Source organism: Citrus clementina, unplaced genomic scaffold (genome assembly GCF_000493195.1).
Source record: "Citrus clementina cultivar Clemenules unplaced genomic scaffold, Citrus_clementina_v1.0 scaffold_9, whole genome shotgun sequence".
NCBI classification, from domain to species: Eukaryota; Viridiplantae; Streptophyta; class Magnoliopsida; order Sapindales; family Rutaceae; genus Citrus; species Citrus x clementina.
In genome coordinates, this window is record NW_006261964.1 from 4,546,666 (window position 1) to 4,574,569 (window position 27,904).

General features: G+C 35.5%; 5 protein-coding genes across 10 annotated transcripts; 3 read left to right on the plus strand and 2 right to left on the minus strand.

Annotated features, from left to right (window-relative positions):
* Positions 1–333: 333 nt before the first annotated feature.
* On the minus strand, positions 334–3,671 carry LOC18033493 (sec-independent protein translocase protein TatB). 4 transcript variants are annotated; one of them, XR_002907546.1, is made up of 7 exons: positions 3,440–3,671; positions 3,142–3,280; positions 2,984–3,042; positions 2,688–2,883; positions 1,762–1,875; positions 1,235–1,341; positions 385–415 (listed from the first exon to the last, which is right to left on the minus strand). XR_002907546.1 is itself a non-coding variant. In XM_006420033.2 (6 exons), exons 1-5 carry the CDS (start codon positions 3,620–3,622, stop codon positions 1,766–1,768), a joined length of 687 nt encoding a protein of 228 aa, XP_006420096.2. In that variant the 5' UTR covers positions 3,623–3,648; the 3' UTR covers positions 334–415; positions 1,762–1,765. The 4 variants fall into 4 exon arrangements, 3 of the variants coding, with proteins under 3 accessions (XP_006420096.2, XP_024047941.1, XP_024047947.1); XM_006420033.2 differs by lacking the exon at positions 1,235–1,341 and having other exon boundaries at positions 334–415; positions 3,440–3,648; XM_024192173.1 differs by lacking the exon at positions 385–415 and having other exon boundaries at positions 1,128–1,341; positions 3,440–3,648.
* Positions 3,672–3,725: 54 nt separating this feature from the next.
* LOC18033363 (protein transport protein SEC23) lies at positions 3,726–6,819 on the plus strand. The gene is made up of 2 exons (XM_006420034.2): positions 3,726–4,647; positions 4,982–6,819. Exons 1-2 carry the CDS (start codon positions 3,994–3,996, stop codon positions 6,638–6,640), a joined length of 2,313 nt encoding a protein of 770 aa, XP_006420097.1. The 5' UTR covers positions 3,726–3,993; the 3' UTR covers positions 6,641–6,819.
* A 2,750-nt stretch (positions 6,820–9,569) lies between these two features.
* LOC18032707 (magnesium transporter MRS2-I) lies at positions 9,570–15,156 on the plus strand. 2 transcript variants are annotated; one of them, XM_006420035.2, is made up of 11 exons: positions 9,570–9,930; positions 10,045–10,074; positions 10,416–10,566; positions 10,717–10,838; positions 11,938–12,012; positions 12,421–12,645; positions 12,744–12,788; positions 14,024–14,068; positions 14,180–14,209; positions 14,369–14,488; positions 14,583–15,156. In XM_006420035.2, the coding sequence occupies exons 1-11, from the start codon at positions 9,676–9,678 to the stop codon at positions 14,667–14,669; spliced, it is 1,185 nt and encodes a 394-aa protein (XP_006420098.1). In that variant the 5' UTR covers positions 9,570–9,675; the 3' UTR covers positions 14,670–15,156. The 2 variants fall into 2 exon arrangements, with proteins under 2 accessions (XP_006420098.1, XP_024040528.1); XM_024184760.1 differs by lacking the exon at positions 12,744–12,788.
* A 5,015-nt stretch (positions 15,157–20,171) lies between these two features.
* LOC18032356 (E3 ubiquitin protein ligase DRIP2) lies at positions 20,172–25,449 on the plus strand. The gene is made up of 8 exons (XM_006420036.2): positions 20,172–20,335; positions 21,497–21,623; positions 22,172–22,271; positions 23,427–23,742; positions 23,881–24,320; positions 24,432–24,482; positions 25,080–25,152; positions 25,262–25,449. Exons 2-8 carry the CDS (start codon positions 21,497–21,499, stop codon positions 25,433–25,435), a joined length of 1,281 nt encoding a protein of 426 aa, XP_006420099.1. The 5' UTR covers positions 20,172–20,335; the 3' UTR covers positions 25,436–25,449.
* LOC18032460 (PRA1 family protein D) lies at positions 25,149–27,273 on the minus strand. Of its 2 annotated transcripts, none has more exons than XR_002907074.1 (2): positions 26,098–27,273; positions 25,149–25,494 (listed from the first exon to the last, which is right to left on the minus strand). XR_002907074.1 is itself a non-coding variant. In XM_024190387.1 (2 exons), the coding sequence occupies exons 1-2, from the start codon at positions 27,133–27,135 to the stop codon at positions 25,481–25,483; spliced, it is 567 nt and encodes a 188-aa protein (XP_024046155.1). In that variant the 5' UTR covers positions 27,136–27,273; the 3' UTR covers positions 25,203–25,480. The 2 variants fall into 2 exon arrangements, 1 of the variants encoding a protein (XP_024046155.1); XM_024190387.1 differs by having other exon boundaries at positions 25,203–25,494; positions 26,583–27,273.
* Between the last annotated feature and the right edge of the window lie 631 nt (positions 27,274–27,904).

Here is a 27,904-nt window from a genome sequence, read left to right on the forward strand (position 1 = left end):
AAAACCTCTTTATGTTTTTTATTCTAATTCTTTCATCACAATATACTCTGCTCAGCAAAAAACATGACATAAGGATTAATCATTAAGTCATTACCTTTGTTTCCTATTGAACAGGTACCAAGGAAAGGGCCAAAGATTTGTGCTTACCAGTGGAAGGGATATTGCATTGGTTAACAAGCAAGCTGACTTTTTGAAGGACCATCTCCTGGTCCCGCCAAACTGGCAACAACATGAGAACAAAGGGCTGGTGAGAAACAATGAAGGCCGCTGGGTGCAGCGTGAACGGTTAAATCTTGGAGATTACCCTTGAAAAGTACAAGATCAAGTCCAAACTTGGATTACTTTGTGATGACACTCATAATAGCAGATCAACTAGACCAAACTTGTGGTCGTATGATGGTAGCTCCCATGAGTCCTGAAGGATAGATGGAGGTGGTATTTCAAAAGACACAGGATGTTAGATAGGATTGGTTTAACTCGAAGGTCAGTGTGCATTGTTCAACAAAACATTTGGAAAATATATTGATGAGGTCATCTCTATTTCTTCAGCTACAGTGAAGCAACTCATCTTTAAATGAGTAGTATTTTAATCTCAACTGCAGCATGATACAATGTGTATGTTCATCCTTTACCGCCCAATGAATAATGCATAAAAATCATTTAAAATAGATTGGACATGTGCAGTATTTCTGGTTTCACAGATAATAGTAAATCTGTAATGCTTTAAATCTCTAATGCTTTTAACTCACATACACAAGGAATAAGTAAACTCCAAAGCATCCAACCAAAACACCAAAAAGCTATTGCAATTGATATCATGAAAGAATTTTTTTGAGGCAGCCCTAGAAAAGAAAGCAAAGAGAAACAGAAGCAAATGATGGATTCAAGCACAAGCACCATCTATGGGGCATCTAAAATCCAAACGATTGGGGTGGACAAAAATGCTTTCTAACTTGTCAAAAAAAAATTGGGAAAAAAAATATCTCAAAAAAATAGCTCTTGACACTACTCAAACAAACAAGGGAAGAGGATATGGGTTTCTCTGGGATTTCTCGAATTTAATCTTCATCATGTGACTATAAATTTGAAAGCTGACAGTTACATCAATCAAATGCGCAAGCATAACATTCAGCACAAAGGTGGACATGCAATTATTAAAATAATTCCCAGCAATATAGTGCAGTTAACTATTTTCCAGACCCAATTCAGAAAACAAGGGTGAAGATTTACTAACCGAACAAGTACATACAGCAAAAAACCTAGTTGATCTTGTTGAATCACAGGACTTGAATTCTCATAAGCTAATCAACTAGGTCATTTAGGTTAAACATCGCATGGTTTCTGCATTAACAAATTCAAAAAATAGTTAAACCAACAATGTGAAAAAAAGGCTCCTTCAGCAACTCACATTTTGACAGGCAGAAAACAGGAGAAAGAAATGTTGATTGTGCTTTTATGCAGAAACAGCTTGACTAAACTTCGGAGTTGTTCATGCATACAAGACATTTCCCAAACAATGCACCACTGACATGCAACCCAAGAGAAAAAATAAGACCATTGTTGCTTCTACAACAAAGTGAACTTTTACATCAGTGCCAAAAACTGCTTGCAAAACTACAATAAGGTTCCAAATATCTGAAATATATGTACTTCTTTGCATAAATTTAGCATGTAGCTATTTCTTTTTACATTTTCCATTTTACAGGAATGCTGAATCATGAAGAATGGAGGCAGAAATGGACAACGAGTAAAGAGATCTACCTTTTCATTCTCTTTTTATCTGATTTTCAGGCTGAGAAAAGAAATCTTTTGCATTATTTGCTACCTCTGATTCCAGTACAGCTTCTAACAAAATGTCTGATCCTTTTGCACCATCTACAACCACATCCACCAGCTAGTTATTTTAAATTATGCCCTTAAAGGGGAGATCGTATAACTGCAAACTAGTGACAAATTCTTTTAAACAGTCACATAATAAAAGTCAAATTATTCCTATAAGGTTCTTTTACAACAAAACATTAAGACATTAACACAATGTGATTACCTAAACTAATTGTAGGACAGACTTAGCTTGTTGCAATGGAACAATTCTTCTTTCATCTTTTAATGCTAAAGCGGCATGATCTGACTAAATAGAGTAACATCAGATTCAAGCCTTAGCAGCTAGCATGGTTTTCTTATACTTGCAAGTGCAATAAAATTGAACAAAGGACAGATTAGCAGAGTGAAAATGGTCATATTTCAAGTACTAGCCAAGCTGCAAAGACAAAAGCACTTTTAAATTGTTTGAAGGATCAGAATCATAGACAGCACCATAAAACTCCAAAACCATCTTTCATCTTATTAACTCATATAATTCTGGTGATTGCATCAAAAGTTCATGCATCTTCCAACAAGATTTCAATTACAACATGTGGTAAAAACCAAATATCAAAACTATGCACCAATTATAAGAGGTAAATAAAACATTATCGGAAAAAAGAAAATAAGACTCAGATTTTTTTGTTAATAACTCAGCAATTTAATGTGATATCACTAAAATGGAAGCCTTATTTTCAAGTCCCACACAGATTTCATTTGTTTCAGGTTAGGACATTAAATAAGAAATGGCATTGACCAAAACAAGGAAATATAAAAAAAAGCCAATGTATGATAACGAGAAAATAATTTTTAAGAATTGTGGTTACCCTTGCGATTTGGAAGCATGCCAGTACTTTCAGCTGAAACAGGAAGAACAGTAAAACTAGCTTCAAGATTAAAATTTTCTTGATCTGCACTGCTCTTCAAAGAACCACTCTTCACAGCTTCAGATTCAGCAAGTCTTCCATAAGCAGTTGCTTGGCTGTGTAAATGTAATGGCCCAGAGGGCTTCAAACTATAATTCTGAGAAAGGTCCATTTAAAGGGATTAAGACGACGCAAAACAGGCTTTTCTGTAAGGAACAAAATTAATGGGGTAAACAAAATGAAGAAGATTCAAACACCTTTGCCACATCATCTGTTGCCTTTTGCACTTCTTCACTTTTCTTTAATGAACTGTCATCTACAAACAAGGAAGCACAGGAAATTAAATCAAGACAAATACACAAAGCAAACTTTACATAAGTAGCCCGAAGTCCAATGTCAAGACAGAATATGTTACCGCTATGGTTAGGAGTTGGCTGTGGAAGATTCTCCATCAGCTTTCGAGTCATAGGCCCCGGATTAATAAGAGATACGCTTCGAATTTCATGACGGATTGCATCCAGTTGTTGCATTGCATCTTGAAGTTCTTTCGTCACCTAGAAGGGTAAAGTGAATGACCAATATTAAGAATCGTCTCCAAATAGTTGCCATAACTATATTCATAATTACATATGCCCAAGAATTCTAATAAAATCATTTCATATTTCTATATAAAACACAATTAAATAAAATCATACAAAAACGAAATAATGTACCTGCCGAGCTTGAGATTGTTGCATAACGTTATCGAATTGGCCACGAGCTAATTGAACGTACCCAATGGCCCGACCGGCTAATCTGCCGGCAGTTCTTGCAATTATTGGCAGATCCTTTGGTCCAACAAGAGCAGCAGTGGCGCCGATTATGAGGAAGAGCTCTCCGTACGAAATGCCGAACATAATGAAAATGTCGATGATGGATGAAATATGACCTGTTGGCTGTTGTTTACTGCAAAATCAGAAAAGCTTTTAATAATTCGAAACGCAAGCATGCTTCTTTCCTATTCTTACACTTAGGTCCATTGACCAAGGTTGACCGTTGGCTCTCATTGTCCTCAAATTAACAATCCAAATTAATTTTCCATCAAAAACCCCAAACAAACCCTAACCCTTTTTTGAGAAGAACCCTTACCCATTATGCTTTTTCTTTTCTCTTTCCTTTTTCTTCATCTCTACGACAACAATGCAAGATTCCCTTTCCCTGTATATCATGTTACTCACATCACTCATCACCACCTAACCTCGAAAGAATTTTCTCCAAATCCATCAAAATGGATTTCACCGAACTCGAAGCCATCGAGGGCCTCCGCTGGTCCTGGAACTCATGGCCGTCAACCAAGTCCGACGCCGTTTCCCTCATCATCCCACTCAGCCTCCTCCACACCCCCTTAATGCAATCCTCCGAAATCCCTGTCCTCCCTTACGACCCACTGATCTGCTCCAAATGCGGCGCCGTTTTAAACCCTTACGGCCGCGTCGACTACGCCTCCCGCATCTGGACTTGCCCTTTCTGCTACGGCAAGAACCCTTTCCCACGCTCTTACTCCTCCATCGCCGAAACCAACCTACCCGCTGAGCTCTTCCCAACCTACTCCTCCGTCGAGTACGCCGCCGCCCACGATCACTTGCCTAACACTTTAGGCTCCGCCAAGTCGTTTTCTTCTATGGCGTCATTTTCGTCTGTGTCGAGTGGCGGCGGTGGCGTGTTAGGGCCCGCGTTTGTGTTTGTGGTTGATGGTTGCATGGAGGAGTCCGAGATAAGGGCGGTTAAGCATGAGCTGTTGCGTGTTATGGAGCAGCTACCGGAAAATGCCCTGGTCGGTTTAGTTGTTTTTGATTCAATGGTCTATGTTCATGATCTTGGATTCTCGGAGTGTTGTCGAGTTCTAGTTTTTCACGGTGGACGCGAGCTCTCTTCAGAGCAGGTATCGGACTTTTTTTTTTTTTTAAATTATACTTGTTGTTGGTCTATTATTTGAACAGTGTGAGATTTGATGTAAAATGTACAACTAGTAACAAATAATGGGTATGTTATGTAATTATTGTGCTTCTGCTTCATAGTGTTTGTTAAATTTGCAGCACCTCAATGTTAAATATACCCGGCATTGTGTTTAATACTGGTAATGGATAGGTATTCGTGATGGATTAATTTGGCTGTTGGGGTTTTGGACAGATATGTTAAGTTGAATACAAACAGTTGGTAATTGATAGTTTCTTAGGATTACATATTCAAGTTTGTGCTTACTTTTAATGTCTCAGATCCAGCATTTGATGGGAATTCGTTGCGCAAAGCAGCAGCAACTAGGAAAGACACCAGTTATTCAAAAGCAGGGATTTTTGTTACCTGTGTCTGAATGTGAATTCAACGTTACTACTGCAATTGAAGAGATAAATTCTTTGACGCAAAGAACACCCGGACATCGTCCTCAAAGGTGCACAGGAGCAGCAATATCAGCTGCAGTTGGTCTTTTGGAAGGATGCTCGGTGAATACAGGCTCCCGGATCATGGTCTTTACTTCAGGCCCTGCAACAATGGGCCCAGGGATTATTGTAGACACGGAATTCAGTAAAGCTATCAGGAACCATGGAGACCTAATGAATGGTCATGCACCTTATTACAGAAAGTCTTGTGCGTTTTACAAGCAATTGTCTGAGAGATTAATTAAGTCATCTATTGTTCTTGATTTGTTTGCTTGTTCTCTTGATCAAGTTGGTGTTGCTGAGCTAAAAGTTGCTGTTGAGAGGTCAGGTGGATTCATCATGATTGGGGAGACATTTGAATCAGATCAATTTAGAAAATGTATGCGGCATATTTTTGGTCATGATGAGGAGGGCAATTTGAAGATGTATTTTGATGCAACTATTGAGGTAGTCACCACCAGAGATATAAAAATTTGCGGAGCCCTTGGTCCCTGTGTGTCTCTTAAGAAAAAGAACAATTTAGTCAGTGACAGTGAGACAGGGGAAGGTGGTACTTATATGTGGAAGTTGAATACACTCGCTAGTAAAACATGCATTGCCTTCTTCTTCCAGGTGAGTGATGAGCAGAAAGCTCAACCTGGATCTGCATTTTTCATTCAGTTTATTACACGTTATCGTCATGGAAACATGAATATCCGGAAAAGGGTGACAACTGCTGCCAGAAGATGGGTTGGGAAACAGTCACCCGAAATAGCTGCTGGTTTCGACCAAGAAGCAGCAGCTGCAATAATGGCCAGACTTGCTATCCACCGAGCAGAGACATGTTATTCCCGAGATGTAGTAAGATGGCTAGATGACACACTTATTCGTTTCACATCCAAGTTCGGGGACTATGTGCCGGAAGATCCATCTTCCTTTCGCCTATCCTCCAACTTCTCTCTATATCCTCAATTTATGTTCTATTTAAGGAGGTCCCAGTTTATCGATGTGTTCAACTGTACTCCTGATGAGACTGCCTTCTTCAGGCTGATGCTGAACCGTGAAGGTGTAGTGGGTTCTCTTATCATGATCCAGCCTACACTTTTTCAGTATTCTTTTGATGGGCCTCCTGTTCCGGTCCTCCTTGATGTTCGTTCAATCTCTCCAGATGTTATATTACTCTTTGATTCTTACTTCCATGTCGTTATTCATTATGGGTCCAAGATTGCTCAGTGGAAGAAGCATGGTTATGATAAAGATCCAAACCATGAGAATTTGAGAAAGCTGTTGGAAGCTCCAGAGACTGATGCAGAGCACTTGGTGGCTGAACGCATTCCTGCACCTAAGATTATAAAGTGTGACCAGCATGGTAGTCAGGCAAGATTTCTTCTTGCTAAGTTGAATCCTTCTGTTACTCAAGACTCAATGTACAAAGAAGGGTCAGATGTCATATTTACCGATGATTTGAGTTTGGAAGTTTTCATAGATCATTTGCAAACCTTGGCAGTTCAGGGTTAATTAGGAATTTTGTGTAGATTTTAGCAGTCAGAAAAGAGCAAAACCCCTTGTATAGTCCCCTCAAGTGTGATGATGCCTAATTATCTCTTGCCATAATAGGCTTACCTTGTCTTGGATAGATTCATTTTTCCATACAATTTTTCAATTTTGTGATGCGAGTGTGAAGATTGATTGCGATACTTTTTCCTTCCATGTAAATGAGTTCATGTGTTTTTCTTCAGTCATCAACAAGCATTCTGCATTCACTTTTTTAACTATTAGATCAAGATGGATGTTCAGGTTCTTGTTTATCCTCTTCTTAGCAACCATAGCATTGAGTTCGGAAAAGGAAGTTACAGTGTTCGTACAAGTATGCATTCTTCATTTCTTTGCAAAGGACAAATGTTTTTGATCTTATTTTCAGTTGATACCTGCCTGCATGTTGTTGATGACTTGATGGGACTGGTGAAAGACATACTGAACCCATAAAACTTTGTCTTTTTTCAAACTTTTTTTGGAGGGTTTGATCTTTCTAGATTATGCATGCATCCAAGGTTGGTTGAAATCAGATCAATTTAAATAGTAGAGAATGACATGGGAAATGACTCAAGTCTGTGGCAATGCGCCTTTGTCCTTTCTTAGGAGGGAGGCAATATCTGATCAATAGCCACATCTTCAGCCCTCGAGTCCACGTGTCCACAATCTCAAACCAAATATGAATTTACAAGTTGACGTCACCGTTACTTTTGAAATACAATTGAATGCAAACTTACAAGTGGGATTGGTTGGGTTCATGTGATAGCTTACTGACTTTACGTAGTTGTATAATCATATGATGCTCGGAAAAATTTGTAAACGAGCGGGTGTCATGCTTGAATCATTTTCTTCAATCTATTAAGTCAAAGACACGCTAGATAGCACCGTCCTTAGTTTTATAAAGGAAACAAACAAATTTCGGTTGAACGCTTTGATAAATAATGCCATTGTTTTGTAATTCCCAACTCAAATCTCATCATACCAATAATATATTCTAGTAGTATTAGTTTTGACCTAATTGGTTGCCAAGACAATTATTTTAAAGAAGTGCTTATTAGTTATATGCTCGAGAGATCTTGTTAATTGCCTTTATACTGAAATTAGAGAAGCAATAAGAAGATAGCGATGGCCTTTAATTTTGCCCATTAGAATTAAAACGAATTTAATAAAGAAGAGCTTGTTTGCATTTTCTTCGTTGTCAATGAACGGTTGGATAGTAGTGGCGTAGCCAAAAATTACGTGTGTTTGTATTTGTAGCACTACTGTTATATTATGCAGAGTAAAACTTTTGTTACTCTTGTTGACAATATTAATTTATCAATTCGTAACATGCAAAATGAAGATTATTAATAATTTAGTAGATGACATATCGTATTATGTCTGCAGTACTATCACATGATGTTACTTATAATTATCCCACAAGGTCAACTTCACTTACTAAAGTCCCGTTTGGGATTGTTTTTTGAAGGGTTAAAAGTAATTTTAAAAATCTAAAAGCTAATTTTAGTGTTTGGTAAGAAAAAATCAAAATCACTTTTGCCAGAATCAGCTCCTCCTACAGCTGATTTTGAAAAGTAGGAAATGATTAATTTTTAAATTCTGATTTTGAGAATCAATTTTATCCTTTAATATAATTCCATAAATATCCTTACAATTATTACTTAAATCCGAAATGATCCTTATTTAAATTGGAAATAAAATTAATATTTTAATAATTTTTTATTATAATTAACGCATACCTTTCGTTTACCCTATTTTTTCATATTTTGTGTTCTATCAAAACTTCTCTAGTACAACAAAGCAAGATCCAGTACGTGTTCCATCACCATATTCAATAACAATAAGTGATTCATCACCCTTTTCATGCATATTCAATGTAATTTTTATTATAATATTATAATATTCATCACCCTTTTCATCTAACATTACGTACATTTTAGCCATTTATTTTCTTACACCAGTTTAACAATAAGATTTACCAAACATCCATAATTGCTTTCAAAATTTACAGTACTTTTGAAAATAAAATTTACCAAACACTTAACTGATTCTTTTCACAGTTGATTATTTCTACAGTACAGCTAACAATAATTATTTTAAAAGTTGTAGCATTACCAAACTGGCCCTAAGCATTTAAAAAATTTAAGTATTACTTTCATTTACTAAGCGTTATAAAAGTTTAAGTGTATAATTGCACTCTATAAAATTACCAACATTACAAATCGGATCATTTATATGTTGGCTTGGTGCCGCGCATCTAATGTTGAATTATAATGTTTTAATATAAAGGTGTATTAAAACTTAACTAAAAATCATGTTTGTGGGTTTAGAGTATAATGAATCTAATTGCATATTTTAACGTCCTAAAAATTAATATGGATTTTATTTTTAATATAAACCCACCTAAAAATTAATTTAGGTTGTGAACATAATCTCCTTCGTCCGTCTTATTTATACGATTTCATAAATCCAATGATAAAAAAGTTTTTAATCATATCAAATTTGACTTTGAGGAACACCGTTCCCATAATTACGTAACGCAGACGCCTTGAAATAAAACCCACCCATCCCCAGGTTCGCCTCTAAAAATCTTCAACCGATTATTCAAATTCAATTTTGCCCTTCTGGCGTGCATGGCCATAACGTTTGTACTTGACAAAATCGACTTTGTGTCACGTCGCTGTCGTCGCAGAACAGGTAACACGTGTCGGTCAACAATAGGGCCAACACGGTACAAAAAATATGTCCCACGTAAGAGGAAGACCCTCCCAAATCTATTTCGAGTTTCGCTTATTTTACAACCAATCATATTCCAACACGTAAGCAACCGTAAAAGAAATTCGAGGTCGCGTCCGCACTCTATATCAATCTCACGAGTGATTTTAAACAAAATTACATTATAAGTAATATTTTTTAAAAGAAAAAAAAGGAAGGATTATTAAACGGAGGAGGATTCTCGGTGTCGTCTTTAACGCTGGGGCTGGGGATGTGATTCTGAAAGGTGATGGTTAAGAAGAGAGATGGCGCGAGACGGGTACGTGGTGCCGGCGGCGGAACCCCAGGCGGCGGCGGCAGCAACGAAGAAGAAAACGCGGTCATCTCGGAGCTGGATACTGCTCGACGCCGCCGGAAACAGCACCGTTTTGGATGTAGACAAGCACGCTATCATGCACCGTGTCCAAATCCACGCGCGTGATCTCCGCATTCTCGATCCCTTGCTTTCCTATCCCTCCACTATTCTTGGACGTGAACAAGCTATTGTTTTGAACTTGGAGGTTATTTATTTTTTTCAATTTCGTTTTGCTTTTTATCCCCCCCTCCCCCCCCAACCCTGTTAGTTTATTATAAGTTTTCAATCGAATAATGATGATTGTTTTATGCATTTGCAGCACATCAAGGCAATTATTACTTCTGAAGAGGTAATTATTATTATTGTATTTTTTTCTTTTGGCAAATTTGGGATTCATCAATCTTTATTACTGCATAAGAGTGCTTCTTTTAGTATTAAATAATTCCTCAATTCTTTTTTTCAAGTACAAATTCTAAGCAGATATGTTTTTTACCTTTGTATTGCTTTCAGGGAATTCTAATTCATAACTATTTTTGTTAACATTATTACTTAATCAAAATTATTATTTAATCTTTTCTAACATGTTTAGTGTTTGCTTTTAATATAAAGTTCTGGTGTGGAAAAGAACATGCAAGTGTGAGCATGGGCCACTTTGGGCAGACTGTGATGATTGATTTTGTTATATAATAGGTGTTGCTTCGAGATCCTTTGGATGAACATGTAATCCCTGTTGTTGCGGAACTTCAAAGGCGATTGACTCCTGTAAATGCCATTCGCGATAGTCTGGGAGATGGGAAAGAGTATACAGGAGGGAATGATGTTGATGCGGGTGAAGAAGATGGTATGACACATTCTTAATTATTACAAATTGTTTTAGTGCATAAAAACAACAAGAACATTATTTGGTTGTACTTGGCATATTAGTAAGCCCCTTCTTTTCCACAGATGTTAGCATCATTTGGAATTTCTAATCGTTTAATATGCTATGCAGAGTCTCCATTTGAATTCCGAGCCCTCGAGGTAGCTTTGGAGGCCATTTGTAGTTTTCTTGCTGCGCGAACTACAGAACTAGAGACTGCTGCTTATCCTGCCCTGGACGAGCTTACTTCCAAGGTGTGCACTCTTTACCTTTTTCTTACTACGATGATAAGTTTCTGCTGTCAGTGTAGACTTACAGGTTTATCTTGGGGTAAAGATTTTGTGCATGTTGCTGCTTGTTCGCATATCATCTATTTGCTTTGTTGTTTTCTGTTGAATCATGACATGTCATAGAAATCTGTCTGTTGAAATACGAGTTTTTGCAAGAAACATTTAGAAGACTAATGCCTTTTTAATTTAATTTCGATTCTTAGATAGAGCCTTATTGAAGTATTGAAATTTCAAAGTGTCTCTAGAAATTGTATAGAAATGTGTTATATTCATTATTCCACAGCTTGCTTATGGAAAAGTTTCATGCTTAACCAGCTGCACGTTTGACATTTGAGAATATCGCTCAATCTCTTTGTGTGTGTTCGGGTACAAAAGTTGTTTGTTTCAATGGTGTAAAATTAAGAATATTGTTTTTGGTAGAGCTCCTTGGAGATTCTATTTAGAGAGATTACCCCTGATGATTTCTTTCTTTTATGTTTATTTTCTGGTTCAAGGAGTCATATTTTGATCATACGGTGATGGTTTATGAAACCCTAAACTGATTATATGAAGAGTGTGTTTGTGGTGGATGCTAGTTGAATATGTTTCTTTACTGTGTTATATGAAGAGTGTCTGTGTTGGATACTCATAATACCATGGTAATTTTTTCTTGGAGTTGTCTGACTAAGTCCTCTTAACTCTCGTGTATTTAAATCTAGAGAATGGTCCTCTTTCAGACAGCTGCCTGTTTGCTAGGATTGTGATAGGGAAATTATTCAAGGCTTGTTGCAGTTTTGGTTATGCCAGAGTTTCATATCTTTCTTTTTCTTTTTCCATAAATTTTACATTCATTTTACTTGTCATTTTTGTAATTGCCCTGAATATTTTGCTTCCACTTTTGGGTTTACTCTGTTACTGTGCTCAACCTGTCTAAATGGTAATTTCTGTGGTGGAAAAAAAATTGTTTACGTTGATGTGTGTGTGTGTGTTTCGCAGTTGAGTGAAGCTGTCCATCCTTGTTTGCTTTCTGGCTTCTTGTTTTCTACTTTTTCATAACTGTGTGTGGCTTACTCCAACATTGCAGATTAGTAGCCGTAATTTGGACAGGGTTCGTAAATTGAAGAGTGCAATGACTAGGTTGACTGCTCGTGTTCAAAAGGTATATGTATTGTGCCTTGTGATGTCCAAAACGTCTGGAAGTGTAATATTAAATCCTTTTTATCTATTCATGACTATTTAGAAATCATGCTATCTACAGAGATATGTTTCTTTATTGGAAATTTATGAATTTCATCCTATTAACACAGAAATCATATACTGAATATGTCAGGCTATGCAACATATTTTATTCTCTTTGTTGTGGCTGCATTGATCCAGTGATCCCACTTTTTGGAAAGTCCATTGCTAAGATTACTTTATCTCATGCAGTGGAAAGCATTCATATATAATCAGCACATCTTCTTTTACACCTAGAGTAGAATCATTCCCATTATTAAGCTCATGTTATCTTAATCCACGAAAACTTTGCTAATAGGCTAAGTAATCTTCTGGCCATCGCTTATTGTAGGTGAGGGATGAACTTGAACAGTTGCTTGATGATGATGATGATATGGCTGACCTGTACCTGTCAAGAAAGATGGCCGGCGCATCACCTGTTAGCGGTTCAGGTGCTGCTAATTGGTTTCCTGCTTCCCCTACCATAGGCTCAAAGATATCCAGAGCAAGTAGAGCCAGTTTGGCAACAATTCGAGGAGATGAGAATGATGTTGAGGAGCTTGAAATGTTACTAGAGGTTATAACATTAATTTCATTCACATTTGTCATGTTATCAGATCCCAAAAAATGCTATCAAGTCAGAAATTCTAAATTGGTAAACAATCTATATTGCAGGCTTACTTTATGCAAATTGATAGCACATTGAATAAATTGTCAACAGTACGTACTTTCTTTCTTTGTTTTTCTTCAGTATATCATTTTGGCTCTTAGTCTGTCTTGTGTTATTTTAGATGTATATTTGTCTATATGCTGCATTTAGCTTGCTAACATGGGGCACAAATATTGTGTACAATAACATATGAAGTGTGATGAATAATGCATGCTACTAATAATTTGCAAGAAGTGACGATTTATTTTGAGTGGATTTCAAATTATTTTGAAGCTCAGTTGGAAGTGAATTATCTAGTGCAAGTCTTGTAACCAAATTTTGAGTTATTATGTGGGTGTTTAATTTCATTTCAGTTGTCCCATATATGTCAGGTACATGAAGTAAAGTAGATCATTTAGCACCTGTGCGTTTAAAATTTTGATTTCATATTCAATGTACGAGGTTTTGGCTAAAAGTTTAAGGACCATTTTAAAGTTTTCTCTTAGGTAGAAGGGTCTTTGTATAAGTCAATATGCTTAGACTTCTAGGATATTCAACTAGTCGAGTCAGATTCCCTATCAGTATGGTTTTCTAATGTTCTTGTCTCATAATGTGGTAAAAAGATTCATTTCTATGTATTACAAAACCTAATAATTTACATTGTGTGCATTATATTCCGAATGTTATTTGTAGGGGGGCATGTAATCTAATGATCACATCTCATCTTTGCTACTTATATCTTTGTAATGATTACACAGATTAAAAGAAAATTTTATGCGATGGGTAATATGTAAACAGTTTTATGTTAAAACCCTAATATTTAATTTGTCAGATTCCATCAACTCATAAGAATCTTTGATGCATTTCAGACAGCTAGAGGATAAAATCTAAATTGGTTTTGGTTGTTTTCGTTATTTTCGTTATTCATATACCCATTGCCAAACATCAGAACAGGTCAAACCCTTTTTGCAAGCACCGGATGTCTGATGAACTCAGGAATTGATTCCTTTATTCTTATTTGTCATTTGTTTTTCAAATTCTTCATAATGTGAACTATTGACAGACAAAATTAGTCCCTTTTGGAATTCCCCTCACTTACTAATGAACCGAAAAGCTTAGGAAATATTCCCTGAACTCCAAGCCTGCCGCTGGCGCACTTAGGCTTAATGAACCATAAATATCTGGTTCAGAGATCATATATATGATAGATGAAAGACAGAATTTACATTCTTTAGATGAAAGACATAATTTACATTCTTTGTTGTGCGAACTTATTTTGTCTGATTGCTTAATGTGAATTTTGCAGCTGCGAGAGTATATTGATGACACCGAGGATTACATTAATATTCAGGTAGCCAACTTTGAAATTGAAAGCTTGCAACTTATTGACCCCATTTTTAAGCCTGTGCTGTTTTTTTTTCTTTTTGAAATCCGATTAAACATTAAATATCCGTTTTTGCAGCTGGATAATCATCGAAATCAGCTCATTCAGGTGCTTTAATCTTCTCCATATTACATATGATATCATTATTGCTGCTGGTTTCTTTTTTCTTCTTTTTTTTTTTAACATTTGTGTCTGGTTTTCTTTTTTCCTTTCTACAGCATTTATATCACATTTGAATTCTTATCCTGTCTCACTTTTGTGCTGCAGTTAGAACTCTTTCTAAGTTCAGGAACCGTCTCATTATCCATCTACTCTTTGGTGGCTGGAATATTTGGCATGAATATCCCGTACACTTGGAATGAAAACCATGGATACATGTTTAAATGGGTGCGTAAAGTTTTCAAGCTGATCATATTTGCTTCTGATTTTGGAGTGAAGTTTCCTTTTGGATAACTGAATGATTTTTTTCCCCTAATGGTAGGTGGTCATCTTCACAGCAATATTTTGTGCAGTGACATTCGTGTTTATTATGTCCTATGCTCGCTTCAAGGGTTTGGTCGGATCTTGATTTGTTGATCCACCATTCTCCGCCTGAAAGGATCTTTGAGATTGCACTTTAGGAGACTCCAGTAACGTGCATGTGAATGAATTAGGTTGCTAAGACCGTGAATGGGATTACAAAATCACAGCCCCATCTACAGCCTTGTCATTTCATGATGATAATGGAGTGGGACAAAGTGTCTCGATCTCTTAAATTGTAATTTCAAATGTTGGGGTCACAACACTACAGCAAGTTCATATGGAGTTTCAGCAATCTGATTAACTGATCTCAGGTACCAATACTGATAACTGTAAAAATATTTTATAGATGGAATTTTTTTTTCTTGACTTTAATTATTCTTAATTTTCTCATTTGAAGTTCACATTACACGTTAGCGGTTGTAACCGTTATATAATTTTTACGTCAAATTAACGGCAACAACCAGTATTGATTGACCACTGTTCTTGAATAGCAGTGCAGTATTAATTAGCTGCTCTAATGAGCGTTATACAGACTTGCTTTCGTCAAGATCACTTTTTATATACGTTTTTTTTTAATAAATTAAAGCATTCATTTGAACAGTGTATCAAATTCTATAAGAGATCATTTCTAGCACTTTCCTCGCGATTATCATGTTTTGTGGATAATTTCACCTGGTTCGGTCTTTAATTATTTATTCAGAAAAGAAAAAATTTTAACTTTGTACTTTTCTGTTTTGTTAGTTTTGGTGTGTGGGTTTCTGTTGGGTTGAATCCATGTAAAGGATGAGACAAGAATTTCTTGTGAGGCCGGGCAATTTTCCTACTGATTTGTGATTTTGTCTACTAATATAGGGAGGTAAAAATATATAAAATAAGGTTACTTTCAAACTGTTTTTATTATTATTATTATTATTTTTCTCATTGATTATAGGTCTCAATTTTTTGTCGAAATACGTAACCCGATTTGTTAAAATAAATATAGTGACAATTTCACACCAGCCATCTTACGAAGACTTGGGTGCATGGTCTTTCATGTCTATGTAGTCTCAGGTTCGTGGCCTAATAACCAAACGTAACCTAATTAATCTCCATTAAAATGAGGTGTTCTAAAATAATTAAATTAATATAAGAGTAGTAAGTTAGTGTTTTAAAATGATAAATAAATAAATAAATACTTATAAAATTAGTTTAAAATTTATAAATTCATATTAAATTTTAATTAAATAAAATTAGTTTATTCTTTTAACTTAATTAAGTAAAGAAAAAATTAACCTGTCAATTGAAAATAAAATAATTATATTGAAAATAATTAGAATAAGTTTTATTAAATTGGTTTAACCATAAATTCTATATTTATCATAGGATGTTTATAATTTTTTATTTTCTATCATAATATTTGTAATTTTCAAGGGTTCCTGATCCGCCCCCATATATAAACACATACATATATATTTTTATATTACTAGATATATATGATAAATCAATAAAATTAGATTTAATTTTCAGTTTTGTACATACTTCATGTTGTTTCAATATTTCCTTCTTACTTGTACTTAAAAGTCATTTCGAGTTGTTGTCCAAGAGGTTTGGAATGATGCAAAATCGCTTATCTTACAAGCAACTTTGAAAAATATGAAACGATTTTCAAAATTTAATTTTGAGAATAAATTTTATCTTTAATAAAATTTCACATAAATCATCACATGTATTATATAAACCCCAAACTATCATTGCTTAATTTAGAAATAAAATCAGTAAATATATAACGATAATCATTATTATAATGATATTTTAATTTATGTTTCTAATTTTTTTTTCAATAACTTTTGTATTAACCTACTTGTTTTACCTTCCATTTATAAGTCTTACGTTTTATTTATATAATTTATGTTTTATTTTACACTTAATGTTAATTTACAAATTTTATGTTATATTTGTTAGTCTTCATTTTGTTTACCATTAATACACCAATTTACCATTCCTATGATAACTTACTTATTTTATCTGTCATTTACAAATCTTATATTTCATTTACTTATTTTATGTTTTGTTTTATAATAATTATTGATTTACAAATTTTATGTTATATTTATAAGTTTTTGTATTGTTTATGATTGATATACCAACTTGCCACTCATATGTTAATTTACTTGCTTTCTTTTTTTATTTATATTATTTATGTTTTATTTTACACTTAATAGTTGTATCTATATTTTTTGTTTTGTTTACAAATAATACATCAATTTACTACTATAATGTTGATTTACTTGTTTTAATTTTCTTTTTACAAGTCTTATATTTTATTTACACAATTTATGTTTTATTTTATACAATTCATGTTTAATTATAGTATTAATGCATGGCATTATTATTCAAAATTTTACTTCAAAATTAGAGCTAGAATTCTTCATATTTTAATGTTCAGGTACGAGAGAATAACTAATTAATTTTGTGAACAAGAGGAGAGTTTTGATTATTTTCCCGTATTAATTATAAATATATTTGATTGCTTATAGTGGAACATCGTAATTGAACTTAAAATTCATCTCTGTTATATTTTTTATTTTTCTATCTTGATTATTTAATGAATTAACTCAAGTCTGTATCCTCATGGAAAGGTCCTGAGTACCCAAGTCTCTCTCTCTCTCTTTAATTTAAATTGTGACCATTAAAATCCTTGATTAATTTGATGATTTAAATATAAAAAGAATATATGTTGTTTTAGACAGAGTTTGGGGGGTAGAAAAAGGTAAACCTATCTAGAATAATGAATTTGTATTTTTAGGGGAAACAAAGTACCTCACTGGTTTATTGTGTGAGATATTTTTGAATTCGGAGGAGGTAAGAAGGGATGTGGAAGTGGTAACAATGGTGAAAGGTTTGAACCAAGAAAAATGGCCTTCGAAACGAGCTTCACGCCTGCAAAATAGTGAAATAGAGGTTAGAGGTGAAGCCGGGGTACCCTAGCGTTCACAGTCCGACGCTCAAGTTAGCAACTCAAGTTTTTTTATGGTAAATAGAGCTTGCCAACCCTCTGTAAGTCGAGGTTCAAGGTTGAAGAAATCTTATTTTGTAGAGTGTGAGTGTTTATGAGTGAATGAATAACTTAAGAGAATAAAATATGGACACCTTTATATATGGAGTACCTTAGCTACCACGTGGCGTATCTTTTATAGCTATTGGCTATCCCTTTTCAGGCCTTTCACGTCTTTTTACCTTTTTATGATTTTTGGGTTGTTATGTGCATGCTTGGGAATTAAAAAGGCGTTCGCGACGTATCTTATCCTTTGGGAACGTGGCGCGCGCTGGAGAGTGGTCTAGGGTACCTCTGCAATGGCTGTCAGGTAAGGCGGTTGAGAACAATTGTCCTTGGGACAATGTCCTTCACTTTTGATAGAGGTAGCAGGCGGCTGTCACCACTTTTCAGTACAACGTTTTAACATTTAATTCTGAAAAAATCAAATATTAACCTTCAAGAGATGGAGATATTTCTCATGGCAAACTTGTTTAGAGGATTCTTTTGAATCTAATCTGTTGGGTACCTCAAGTTATACGAGGTACCTCTAGCTATGTGGAGTACCCCTAGTTACTCACGAGTTATGCGGGGTACCTCGAATTAAGCAGAGTACCTTGAGTTACTCTCGAGTTATGAGGGGTATCCCAAGTTATACTGGAGTTATGCGGAGTACTTCAAATTGTGCAGGGTATCTTCAGTTACTATCAAATTATGCAGAATACCTCGAATTATACAGGAGTTACTCCGCTCATCGACACGTAGCGTTCTGCTACATTTTCCTTTTTCTCTCCAAACATATGTGTAAAGGGATATTTTACAGGAATGAAAGAATTCCTACATGTCTCCTAATAGAAGATTTTTCTAAAAAAATGAAAATGTTTATAAATATATATAGATATATATAGATAGATAGAGAGAGAGAGAGAGAGAGAGGGAGGGAGGGTGGGGGGTGTAAGTCCTTAAATCCTTCACAAAGATGTCACAAAAGTATAAAAGAAAAAAAAACCACAAATTTTAATACATTAGAAATTGTATTTTTTTGTCTATTAGTGTATTGAAATTTGTGTTTTTTTTTATTTTACTGGTATCATTTGATTAGAATCAAACACTATTGGATAGAATAAAAATAATCAATTAAATGATTGATTGTTATTAAGAAAGATTCATTGTCAATCAACATAAAGATTGATTGACTCAATCTTTGCTAATCAATCATTATTTCTAAAGTATGTTAATTGTATCATTTCTTTTTATATATTTTCCATTATTTGTATAAATTGAGTCTTTGTGCTCATAAATTAATAAGAGTGAAATTTATATTTTTTATATTAACTTTAAAAAGTTTCTCATGATATCTCAGCAGGTTTGAGAGTCCTCAAATTCATGAGTTTAGCCTTAATGCCATGTTGATGATGGGCTTTCGAAGGATGGTCGTCTAAAGAGGAGAGATGTGAGCTACTTTATAATTGATTTTCAATGTTTTCACCCAAAAAGGAAAAAAGAGTTGTTTTGACGACACCTTCAACAATACTTCCGCTATCACAAAGGGAATGAAAAGGAATCCTCAAAAATTGATATTTTCCATGACAAGGTCAATGAAATGACTTTCTAAACTAAGAATTCCATGACAAGATGAAAGGAGTGAAGATAAAATTCTTGAGTGAAGATTTCTATAAAAAATATCAAATAAATAGCTTTTATATTGAAAGAATCCTTGATCAAAGAAATTTACTTATGATTTTTCATGGCCCAAAAAACATAAAAGTATACATGGAAATAATTGGAAGATTTCCTAGACAAGCTTAAAAGGAATGCTTCCTAGATTGTTGCATGACACTTGGATGATACCCTAAATCAAAATCAAGGATTTAGATTTTTCAAAGGTAAATTGGAAGTTAAAAAATTTTCCTCTGCCACCTTGAGGGAGGATGATAAGAATCAAGCAATATTGATGTAATAAAAACAAAAGATTGATTGACAATCAACGTAAAGATTGATTGACTCAATTTTTGCTAATCAATTATTATTCCCAAATTATGTTAATTGAATCATTTCCTTTTCCATATTTCAAATATTTGTATAAATTGAGTCTTTGCGCTCATAAATTAATAAGAGTAAAATCTATATTATTTTATATTAGTTTCGAAAAGTTTCTCATTTTCATTTTAACAAAGTAGGATACCTTTATTTAATATAAGAGTGAAATTTATATTCTCAGTTTAACCCTATGGAAAATTTTAAGAATTTCAAGATAGGGAGTGTAATTTTAAGTTAGAAACTTCAAAATAAAGATGTGAAGAAAGTATCTATCTGAAAATAAATAATTTCCCATTTATGGATACGTCAATAAATTTGCTAGTTTGTTGTATTTTGTTTAAAGAGGAAAAAAATACGTATATATGCAAAAAACAAAAACAAAAAAAAAATAATATATTTGCGTCAATTCTAATAGAGAAAACTGTTTCAGTCATTCCGAAAAATTTAAAATTACTAACTACTCTCCCCCCGTAAGCATCATGCACGTTACAAATTTCACACAGTATGCATCTGGATATCGTGAAATCGCAAATCCTGACACTTGTTAATCATTAGAAAGAATAAAAAGGAAGGATTTGAGTGATAAGAGGCATAGAGCCATGCATATCTAACTGAAGGAGATAAAAGCGCTTCGATTAAGAATTAAAACACAGATTAAGGTAATCTCTCTTTCTCTCTATTATCTCTTTGTTATATTTCCATGAAACTTGATTTGATCAGATCATGAAATTGATGTGCATAATTCTAGGGATTCTTGATTTCTTCGACGGTATATTATTGGGTCTCTTCATACCAAATCTATCATATATTTGATTTGATTCGCAAAGCTTCATCATCAAAATTATTGCAGGTTTCAAACCCTCTGGGTAGTGAATTTGCATGTCCCATCTGTGAATAGCCATTTCTTTCTCTTTTTGTTCTTCATGCACATTACCAAACAAACATTTTTTTTTTGCCATTTTCCATTTCCATCCAATACTGTGTGGGCCCCACACATTTTCATTGTCGGCTCAAACCAGATCCATCCCATGATTGAAAAGAAAGAAAAAAATTGATCGCGTTAATGATTTTGATAAGAGCCAACAGATTTGACCTTGTTTTATTTATTTATTTTTAAAAAAATAATCACGTGCTTTCCACGTGATTACCTCTAACTTGAGCTGCGTCGTCCGTTGCTCGATGCGCCGTAACTCCCACTTGGCATGAAAAGCGAAAGTATATTTGTGGGCTCAAGTGCGCAGTTTAGTCACAAGTACACATCGGCGCATTTTATCAACTGTTGCTACACTATTCATTCTTAGTAGTCTTCGGTCTCTCTCTTTCGAACTTGAACTGACTTGTCTTCTCTTTCGTAAACCCCATAAAATATTAATAAAAAAAACATTTTTTTTAAAAAAAAATTTTAGTTTTATCACTCTACATGGTGTGATTTTTTGTTCTTGTAAGCCACTATATATATAGTTATTGAGAGCCTCGAACAGATCATCAAAACCATTGCCGTTGTCTCAATTGAACAAAAACCCACGTCGAGTTCTCCGAATCAGTGTACTTTCTTTGCCCTGTTATTGCCTTTTTCTCGCCCGCCAAACAGACCCCAGAAAATATAAATTACGAATAGTTCATTTTGTGTGCGCAAAACGAGGGAAAAAAATCTCATGATTGGTTGCGTTTTGATGACATGCACCATGCTGAGTACGTGAATATATTTATATTCCTTATTCATAATATAAATATAAACCACAAGTGAGAGCTTTTGTGTGCTTGTATGTGGGGGCTCTGTTGAGTGCTTTTTCTAACAAATATTATATATTTATAAGAAGATGACGATGGCGACGACGGAACAAACGCTTAAAGTAAATAGAGAAAAGCTAGTAGCATGCATGACTTGTCCTCTCTGCAGCAAGCTTTTCAGAGATGCCACCACTATATCTGAATGTCTTCACTCATGTGAGTTCACTCTGCACATTTTCTTGTATTATTGATGTTTCGATGTAATTTAATGCCATTTTGTTTATTCTTGAAGTTGGGTTCTGTGGTTCTATATGTTATGTTGAGTCTTGTTTGTTATTAGGAATTGATTATGGTGTTTTTGTATGTTGATTGTGATCTGGGTGTCTCATGATTTTCGTTTTCATGGCCTCAGTTGATTAGACTGTTTCAGATTTTCTCTGTCTATGAGTAATGATTGGACTTTATAGATAGTGATGTGTTGACTGTTGCTGTTACATTGTTCACGATTAGTAATCTTTTTTGCAGCATTACTGGCAAGGAGTCCATGTTTGTCATTCTATTTTTGGAAAAGTTGTCATGATTTTATTTATATTTAATGGTTCTATATGTGAAAGCTGATTCCGAAGAATAGTCATAGGAATGACTATGAATGGTAAAATTTTAAAATTTTTGTTGGCATCGCTTGTTGGATCGGTTTTGCATCTTATAAAAGTGTAATTATGCTGAACAAGTTGATTGATACATGCCTTTGAATTGTACAACAGTTTGCAGGAAGTGCATATACGAGAAGATAACAGAAGAGGAAATTGATAGCTGTCCGGTGTGCAACACTGATCTCGGTTGTGCTCCTCTGGAGAAACTCAGGTATCAGATGATGACTTTGAAGTTCATGCAACAGCCTTTACCTTATATAAACTAATTCATGTAAAATGATTTTTGCCTAATCATTAGCAAATTACTAAAATGTACTTAAGGGGAAATTGTGAATTATTTAGAAAGACTATTCGCGATTTAACTTATTTGGATTGGGAATACAGATGATTTTCATTTCTGAATCTTCCATATTTTCTGTTCTGTTTGTTAGCATTTCATGTAAACTGACTGTTGCTTAAGTGTTATGTTTGAGCTGAGTCTACTGTAACATAGTTTGCCAGGACTATGGCTTATAATTTGTTGCAAATCATTGTGAGGGTTGAGGTTGATCTTCATTGTATTGACGTTTACTGCATTTTAATTATCTTGGCAGAGTTGTATTGGTATGTGAGGAAATTGGGAAAATTATATTTCCTGGAGTGACAGTCTAGTAGTTTCAGTGAGGCCACGAAATACAGATAGAATTGACCATGCCTATCTTGCCACAGAGACAGTTACTTACGCAGAGCTTTTTGTTTTGGCTATTGTACAATAGATAGATTATTATTTTAGTTGGAAGTAAATTGTCGTTAAAGATTTTTGTTTTGTGGGGGGTGTTTTGGGCTGCGGGGAAGAAGAGAGAGAAAGAGAAGGGTCGCCTCTTTACCAAATAAATAGTTTAATATCTCATTTTGTTTCTAAAATCCTTGTTGACATTGATTTATTCAAGTTATTTATCTAGCTGATGAACCTCACATCATTTTGAAGAGCTTCATGACATGTAAAGCATTGTGATTGTTTTCATTCGAGTTGTTCTGCATAATTGAAATCTTTTCAGTCCTTGGGGATACCTCATATGTAGTGCAGTGTAATACTCATTTTAACAAAAAGCAAAGTGGCTAAAAAATATTAAAGATGCCAGCTGTCATTGAAAATCCTATAACAAAGATGGCCTGCCCCTGGTGTGGCAAGGCTACTCGTCTATTCTTGTTCAAGTTGTGTGTTGTGTTTTAGACACATGATTTTTTGACACCATAAATGCCAAGCATCTTGTAGTTAGAAGTCAATTTTATTAATGGAAAAAAAATTCAGATGTTGATATGATGAATGTATTAAGATCAGGAATCTGTCTACTAAAACTTCGTTGATTTTTCTTATATTCTACAGGGCAGACCACAATTTGCAGGATCTAAGGATAAAAATCTTCCCTTCGAAAAGACGCAACTTGGATGCACCTGACTCTGTGTCCTCGGTCCCATTGCCAGCAAGAAGAAAAGAGATATCTTTATCTTCATTGGCAATTAGCACACCTAAATCACCAGTCAAGTCTAGCTCCAGTGGAAGAAGATCAAAGCCGGTTCCAAAGAAGACTCTTGTTCAGGAAGAATATACTTCTCCCATTGAGGAGCCCATTAAGGATGTGGAAGATCCCCCGGAGCTAAGTTCTGAGCCTCTCTGCAGAAATACACAAACTAAAAGGCAGGTAAAGGAGGCAATGCAGTGGTTATTCATGCTTGTTATGTTGTTAAACATCCTTGTATAGCAATAAAGGTGATAGTATATCTGACCTATTGGATCTTATGCTTGAAGTTCTTTATTTTTTCCTGATAAAATGATGCAGATACTTTCTGCTACTGAATCATCTATCCAACACACACCCGATAAAGGTACAGAGGACATTGCCAGGCCTTTTGATGGGAAATCTGATTTGTGGAAACCGTTGAATGTCCTGGTGGAAGCTGCTAGTAAAACAAAGGCCAATAAGTCTAATTCGCGAGGGACTGTTGGCAAACCAATATTGCTTGATGCCCATGACAATGATCTAACCCTTAGAACCAAATTAAAGGATTGTGGTAACACATCAAAAGCCCATGGTAATGAAAATGGTACAATTCCTGGATCATCTGGTTCAGCAAGACCTAGAAAATCTCTAGGTCGACCGAAAAAAGCAGCTGTCTCTGCGGGGTTGAATGTTTCAGCACAGGCTGTGGTCGACACAAATCAGAGATTTGATGGAAGATTTGGTCCAATTTGGTTCTCTTTAGTTGCTTCTGATGAACAGTGAGAGTTATTTCCTTGCATTGCAAAAGAAGATTGGTCTTTGATTGATGTAAAATTTTCTTTAGAATCTCATATATGTTGAGTTTATGATTATTTATTCAATTGTTGCAGGGAAGGAGATGAACCCCTGCCACAGATTTCTTCATGCTACTTAAGGGTTAAGTGAGTTCCAATATCCCAATCACCTGAAAAGTGCTCATATTGTCACTTTTCTTATGTTTTCTTTCTGGTTTACATAGAAACTTACGATAGAAAACGCGTTTTACAGCCCCTCTAGCTAAGTAGCTATAATTTCAATCTCTTAAAGTTACTTTTAGTACTAAAAGAATGCTGTCTTGGTGTGTGAATAGGATGTGTATCCACTGTTTTGGCCTTCCCCAATGTCATTACTCATTACCTCTAAATCTGCAGACCGCAGGAACGTGAGAATGATTGATAGAGATTTGAATGAACTATTTACGTATGATCATCATTTTCGTTCGTTTGTGGGTTTCTTCTTGAACACGGAACAAGTTAATCAATTACTGCTTGTAACTATAAGAAACAAAGCACCTCGATATTTTTTCCTCAGCATGAGACATTGTTGACCGTGCATTTGTTCTTAAGGTTTAGAGAACTCGTCAACTGTTAGATGGTATCCACATACACGATAGATATATTATGATTTCACAATTCCCAAGTACAAGCTTTAACTTTCATTCACACGCTCTCTTAATTCTTGTTTTAGCTTTCACATACAAGCTCTCTTGCCTCTTGTAGGGATGGTCGTTTGCCGGTTTCATTCATCAAAAGGTATATCGTGAAAAAACTGAATCTTATTAGTGAGGCTGAGGTAATGTCATCTCTCTGTCTTCTCAATAATTGAATGCCAAATAAAAGGGTCTATATACCATAATAAAGATTCTAACAACACAAGCTTTCGCTGCTTGTAATTTACAAAGGTGGAAATCTCCTTGCGGGGACAGCCAGTGCTATCTACATTGGAACTGCATAACTTAATAAACTGGTGGGTGCAGACATCCTCAGCATCAGAAAGAATACAAACAGTGGTAGGCAGCTCAGCAAAGGATTTTGTGATGGTTCTCTCGTATGGTCGGAAAGCTCAGCCCCCCTAAACATGTTTGGAAAACAGTGTACGAACATCTCTTACATCAATGACGTCAAGTCTGGAGGCCTGAGGAAGCAAAGTTTTTCTTGTCAAGCATTTCAATTATTTAAAAAAAAGTTCTAATTTCCCCCAACTTGTCACACCTGCACAGGCATATAAATGTTGTGCATGACATGTTATATGATTCCTGTTATTTCATCTCTTATTTTCTTTTCATATTCAACTTGTATGTAGTAGAGAAGAGCATCAATGAGGTCCGAGTCTGCTAGAAAAGTTATGAATGCATGCTGAAACTAATAGGAAACAAATATGCCACATAACCCCTCGCCGAAATCCTGTTAACCCCTCGCTGGAATCCTGTCATTCTTGGGTCTTCTGGCATTATCATTGTCACAATGACGGAAAGATACTGTGCTGAATTTCATCATCATACATGGTGTGGTGAAGCTCAGAATGTTGTGATCCAATGTATATCTTTGTACATATGTGAAAAACCAGCAGCTGAGGAGATGTTTAATTCTCATAATAATGATGATTTATGTGGTGAAAAAGGTGAGAGCTTGGATATGCAGTGACTAAATATAGGAAGTAAGAGTGTACAAGGCATTGTCCAGGAAGAGTATTCATATGCAAATGCAATTACACAAATGAAACAATGTAAAAACACACCAAATGTTAATTCCGGATAGTTTAGAAATTCTATTTTGGCTGCAGATTTGATCATCCTGTCCATTGCAGAATTGGCAAGACCCAACTAGCAGAGAGAGAGGATGAGAGACCACCAAGTACCAATAATTACAACGCAATATCGAAAAATGATCACTCAGGGAAACATGTTCATGTAGTCGAACTCGAATTGATAATAGTCTGTTATGTTCATCAAAGCATTTTGCAACCACTCCAGAAAATACGTAATTCTGTTTCAATTCCATTCGCTTTCCATTCCATTCTTCAAAACAAACACCAGCTCATAATTTTAGCCCCAAATAATAATAATACAAAGCAATCAGCTAAAGTTTCAATTTGTACGTTTAGTTTCAGCCAACCAGTGTACACAAATCCAAGCAATCTACCATTCAACATTTCGACAGTTTCAATTTAAATTTCTTTGAACAAAAAGAGTTCCCTTGAAAACATTAACAAAAATCAAATACCCGTATAAGATCCGCGCGCGCTATCACCACCAAGATCGTCAAGCAAAACCCCAAAAGGCGATTCTTGATCGTCCATCACAAGGTCATCCGTACTCCTGAACCAAGCATGCAAAATTACCAATACAGCCCCAACAACAACGGACACCAACACGTTAACCCACACGTGCGTCAAGACTAAGCCAGTCACCGTCACGGCAAACAGCGCACCGATCACGACCCGGTCGTCCACCTGAAACCCGAGGACCGTCAACGGGTCGTCGCGCGCGAAGTACAAGAAGAACCACGCCACGAGGGTCAGCAGGAAGACGATTATCGAGACGGGGTGGTAGATTAGGCTCAAGAAGAGGGCTAGTAATGTGATTACGGCGTAATTAGAGCGAAAGTGAGTGAGGTTTTGGGTTATGCGAGTGGTGGCGTCGGAGAGTGAGAGGGGGAGATTGAATGCGGACAGGTCTAGGAAGTCGGACCAAGGGCGACGCGTGGCGTTTATGGATTGGGTGGTTCTCTTGACGCGCGAGAGGAAGCCGGTGTCGCTTGCGGCGGTGAAGGACATTGCGTTGGGAGTTAAAAGCTAGAAAGTCGGATTTGAGAGTGTGGGTCAACAGCGGCATATCATAAGGTCTTTTTTAAATCGGGTCGGGCCGGGTCAACAGTTAGTGGATTTTGTTGTTACGGGCCTAGGTTAGAGTGGCGCTACTAAACCCCTCATTTTTCCAAATACCATCTCTAAGTTCACTTCATTAAGGACAGCTGCGTTGCCCCGCCAAGCGGCCTCTTAAAATTTTCTAAATTTTGAAGGGTCTCTTTGGCTCTGCAATGCTGCAAACACCTGTATTTCTGGCTTTTAAACCAAGCGTATTTTTATTTTTATCTAACTAGTAATAATTTTATAGTCATGACTGGTTAATTTTATATTAATAGTGTATTGTACTAAAATTTTGTTGAATTATATAGTTTATGTGCTAAAACTTTATTGAATGAAATTCTATAAATGCTCTGATATTAATCCAATTTGAAGGACACTGTGATCCATAATACATTAGAAACCTGCACGTCAGTTGCCCATGATGGGCCCGATGGGAAGACAGCTTTGCACTCCGCAGTCATGAGTTTTGATCTAGGTAATGTTTGAACCTTGCTAATTTTAGGTCATGCAAATTATATCTTGTTTTGTCAACTTATTTGTTATCCGGTGATTTTGTTCAGATACAACGAGTAAAATCCTTGAGAAAAAGAAGAATTTGACAAAGGAAACGGACCAATATGGGTGGACTCCGCTCCATTATGCTGCATATTATGGCTACTTTTCAATTGCCTCGTTG

Coding starts and splice junctions, on each gene's coding strand:
- LOC18032707 (XM_006420035.2), top strand. CDS start 9,676: ATGGCGCGAGACGGGTACGTGGTGCCGGCGGCGGAACCCCAGGCGGCG. Junction 10,075..10,415: donor CAATTATTACTTCTGAAGAG/GTAATTATTATT, acceptor GTTATATAATAG/GTGTTGCTTCGAGATCCTTT. Junction 10,839..11,937: donor TGGACGAGCTTACTTCCAAG/GTGTGCACTCTT, acceptor CCAACATTGCAG/ATTAGTAGCCGTAATTTGGA.
- LOC18032356 (XM_006420036.2), top strand. CDS start 21,497: ATGACGATGGCGACGACGGAACAAACGCTTAAAGTAAATAGAGAAAAG. Junction 24,483..25,079: donor TCATGCTACTTAAGGGTTAA/GTGAGTTCCAAT, acceptor TGCCTCTTGTAG/GGATGGTCGTTTGCCGGTTT. Junction 25,153..25,261: donor ATCTTATTAGTGAGGCTGAG/GTAATGTCATCT, acceptor TAATTTACAAAG/GTGGAAATCTCCTTGCGGGG.
- LOC18033493 (XM_006420033.2), bottom strand. CDS start 3,622: ATGTTCGGCATTTCGTACGGAGAGCTCTTCCTCATAATCGGCGCCACT. Junction 2,884..2,983: donor CAACAGATGATGTGGCAAAG/GTGTTTGAATCT, acceptor GACCTTTCTCAG/AATTATAGTTTGAAGCCCTC. Junction 1,876..2,687: donor CATGCTTCCAAATCGCAAGG/GTAACCACAATT, acceptor ATGTGGTTGTAG/ATGGTGCAAAAGGATCAGAC.
- LOC18033363 (XM_006420034.2), top strand. CDS start 3,994: ATGGATTTCACCGAACTCGAAGCCATCGAGGGCCTCCGCTGGTCCTGG. Junction 4,648..4,981: donor GCGAGCTCTCTTCAGAGCAG/GTATCGGACTTT, acceptor TTAATGTCTCAG/ATCCAGCATTTGATGGGAAT.
- LOC18032460 (XM_024190387.1), bottom strand. CDS start 27,135: ATGTCCTTCACCGCCGCAAGCGACACCGGCTTCCTCTCGCGCGTCAAG.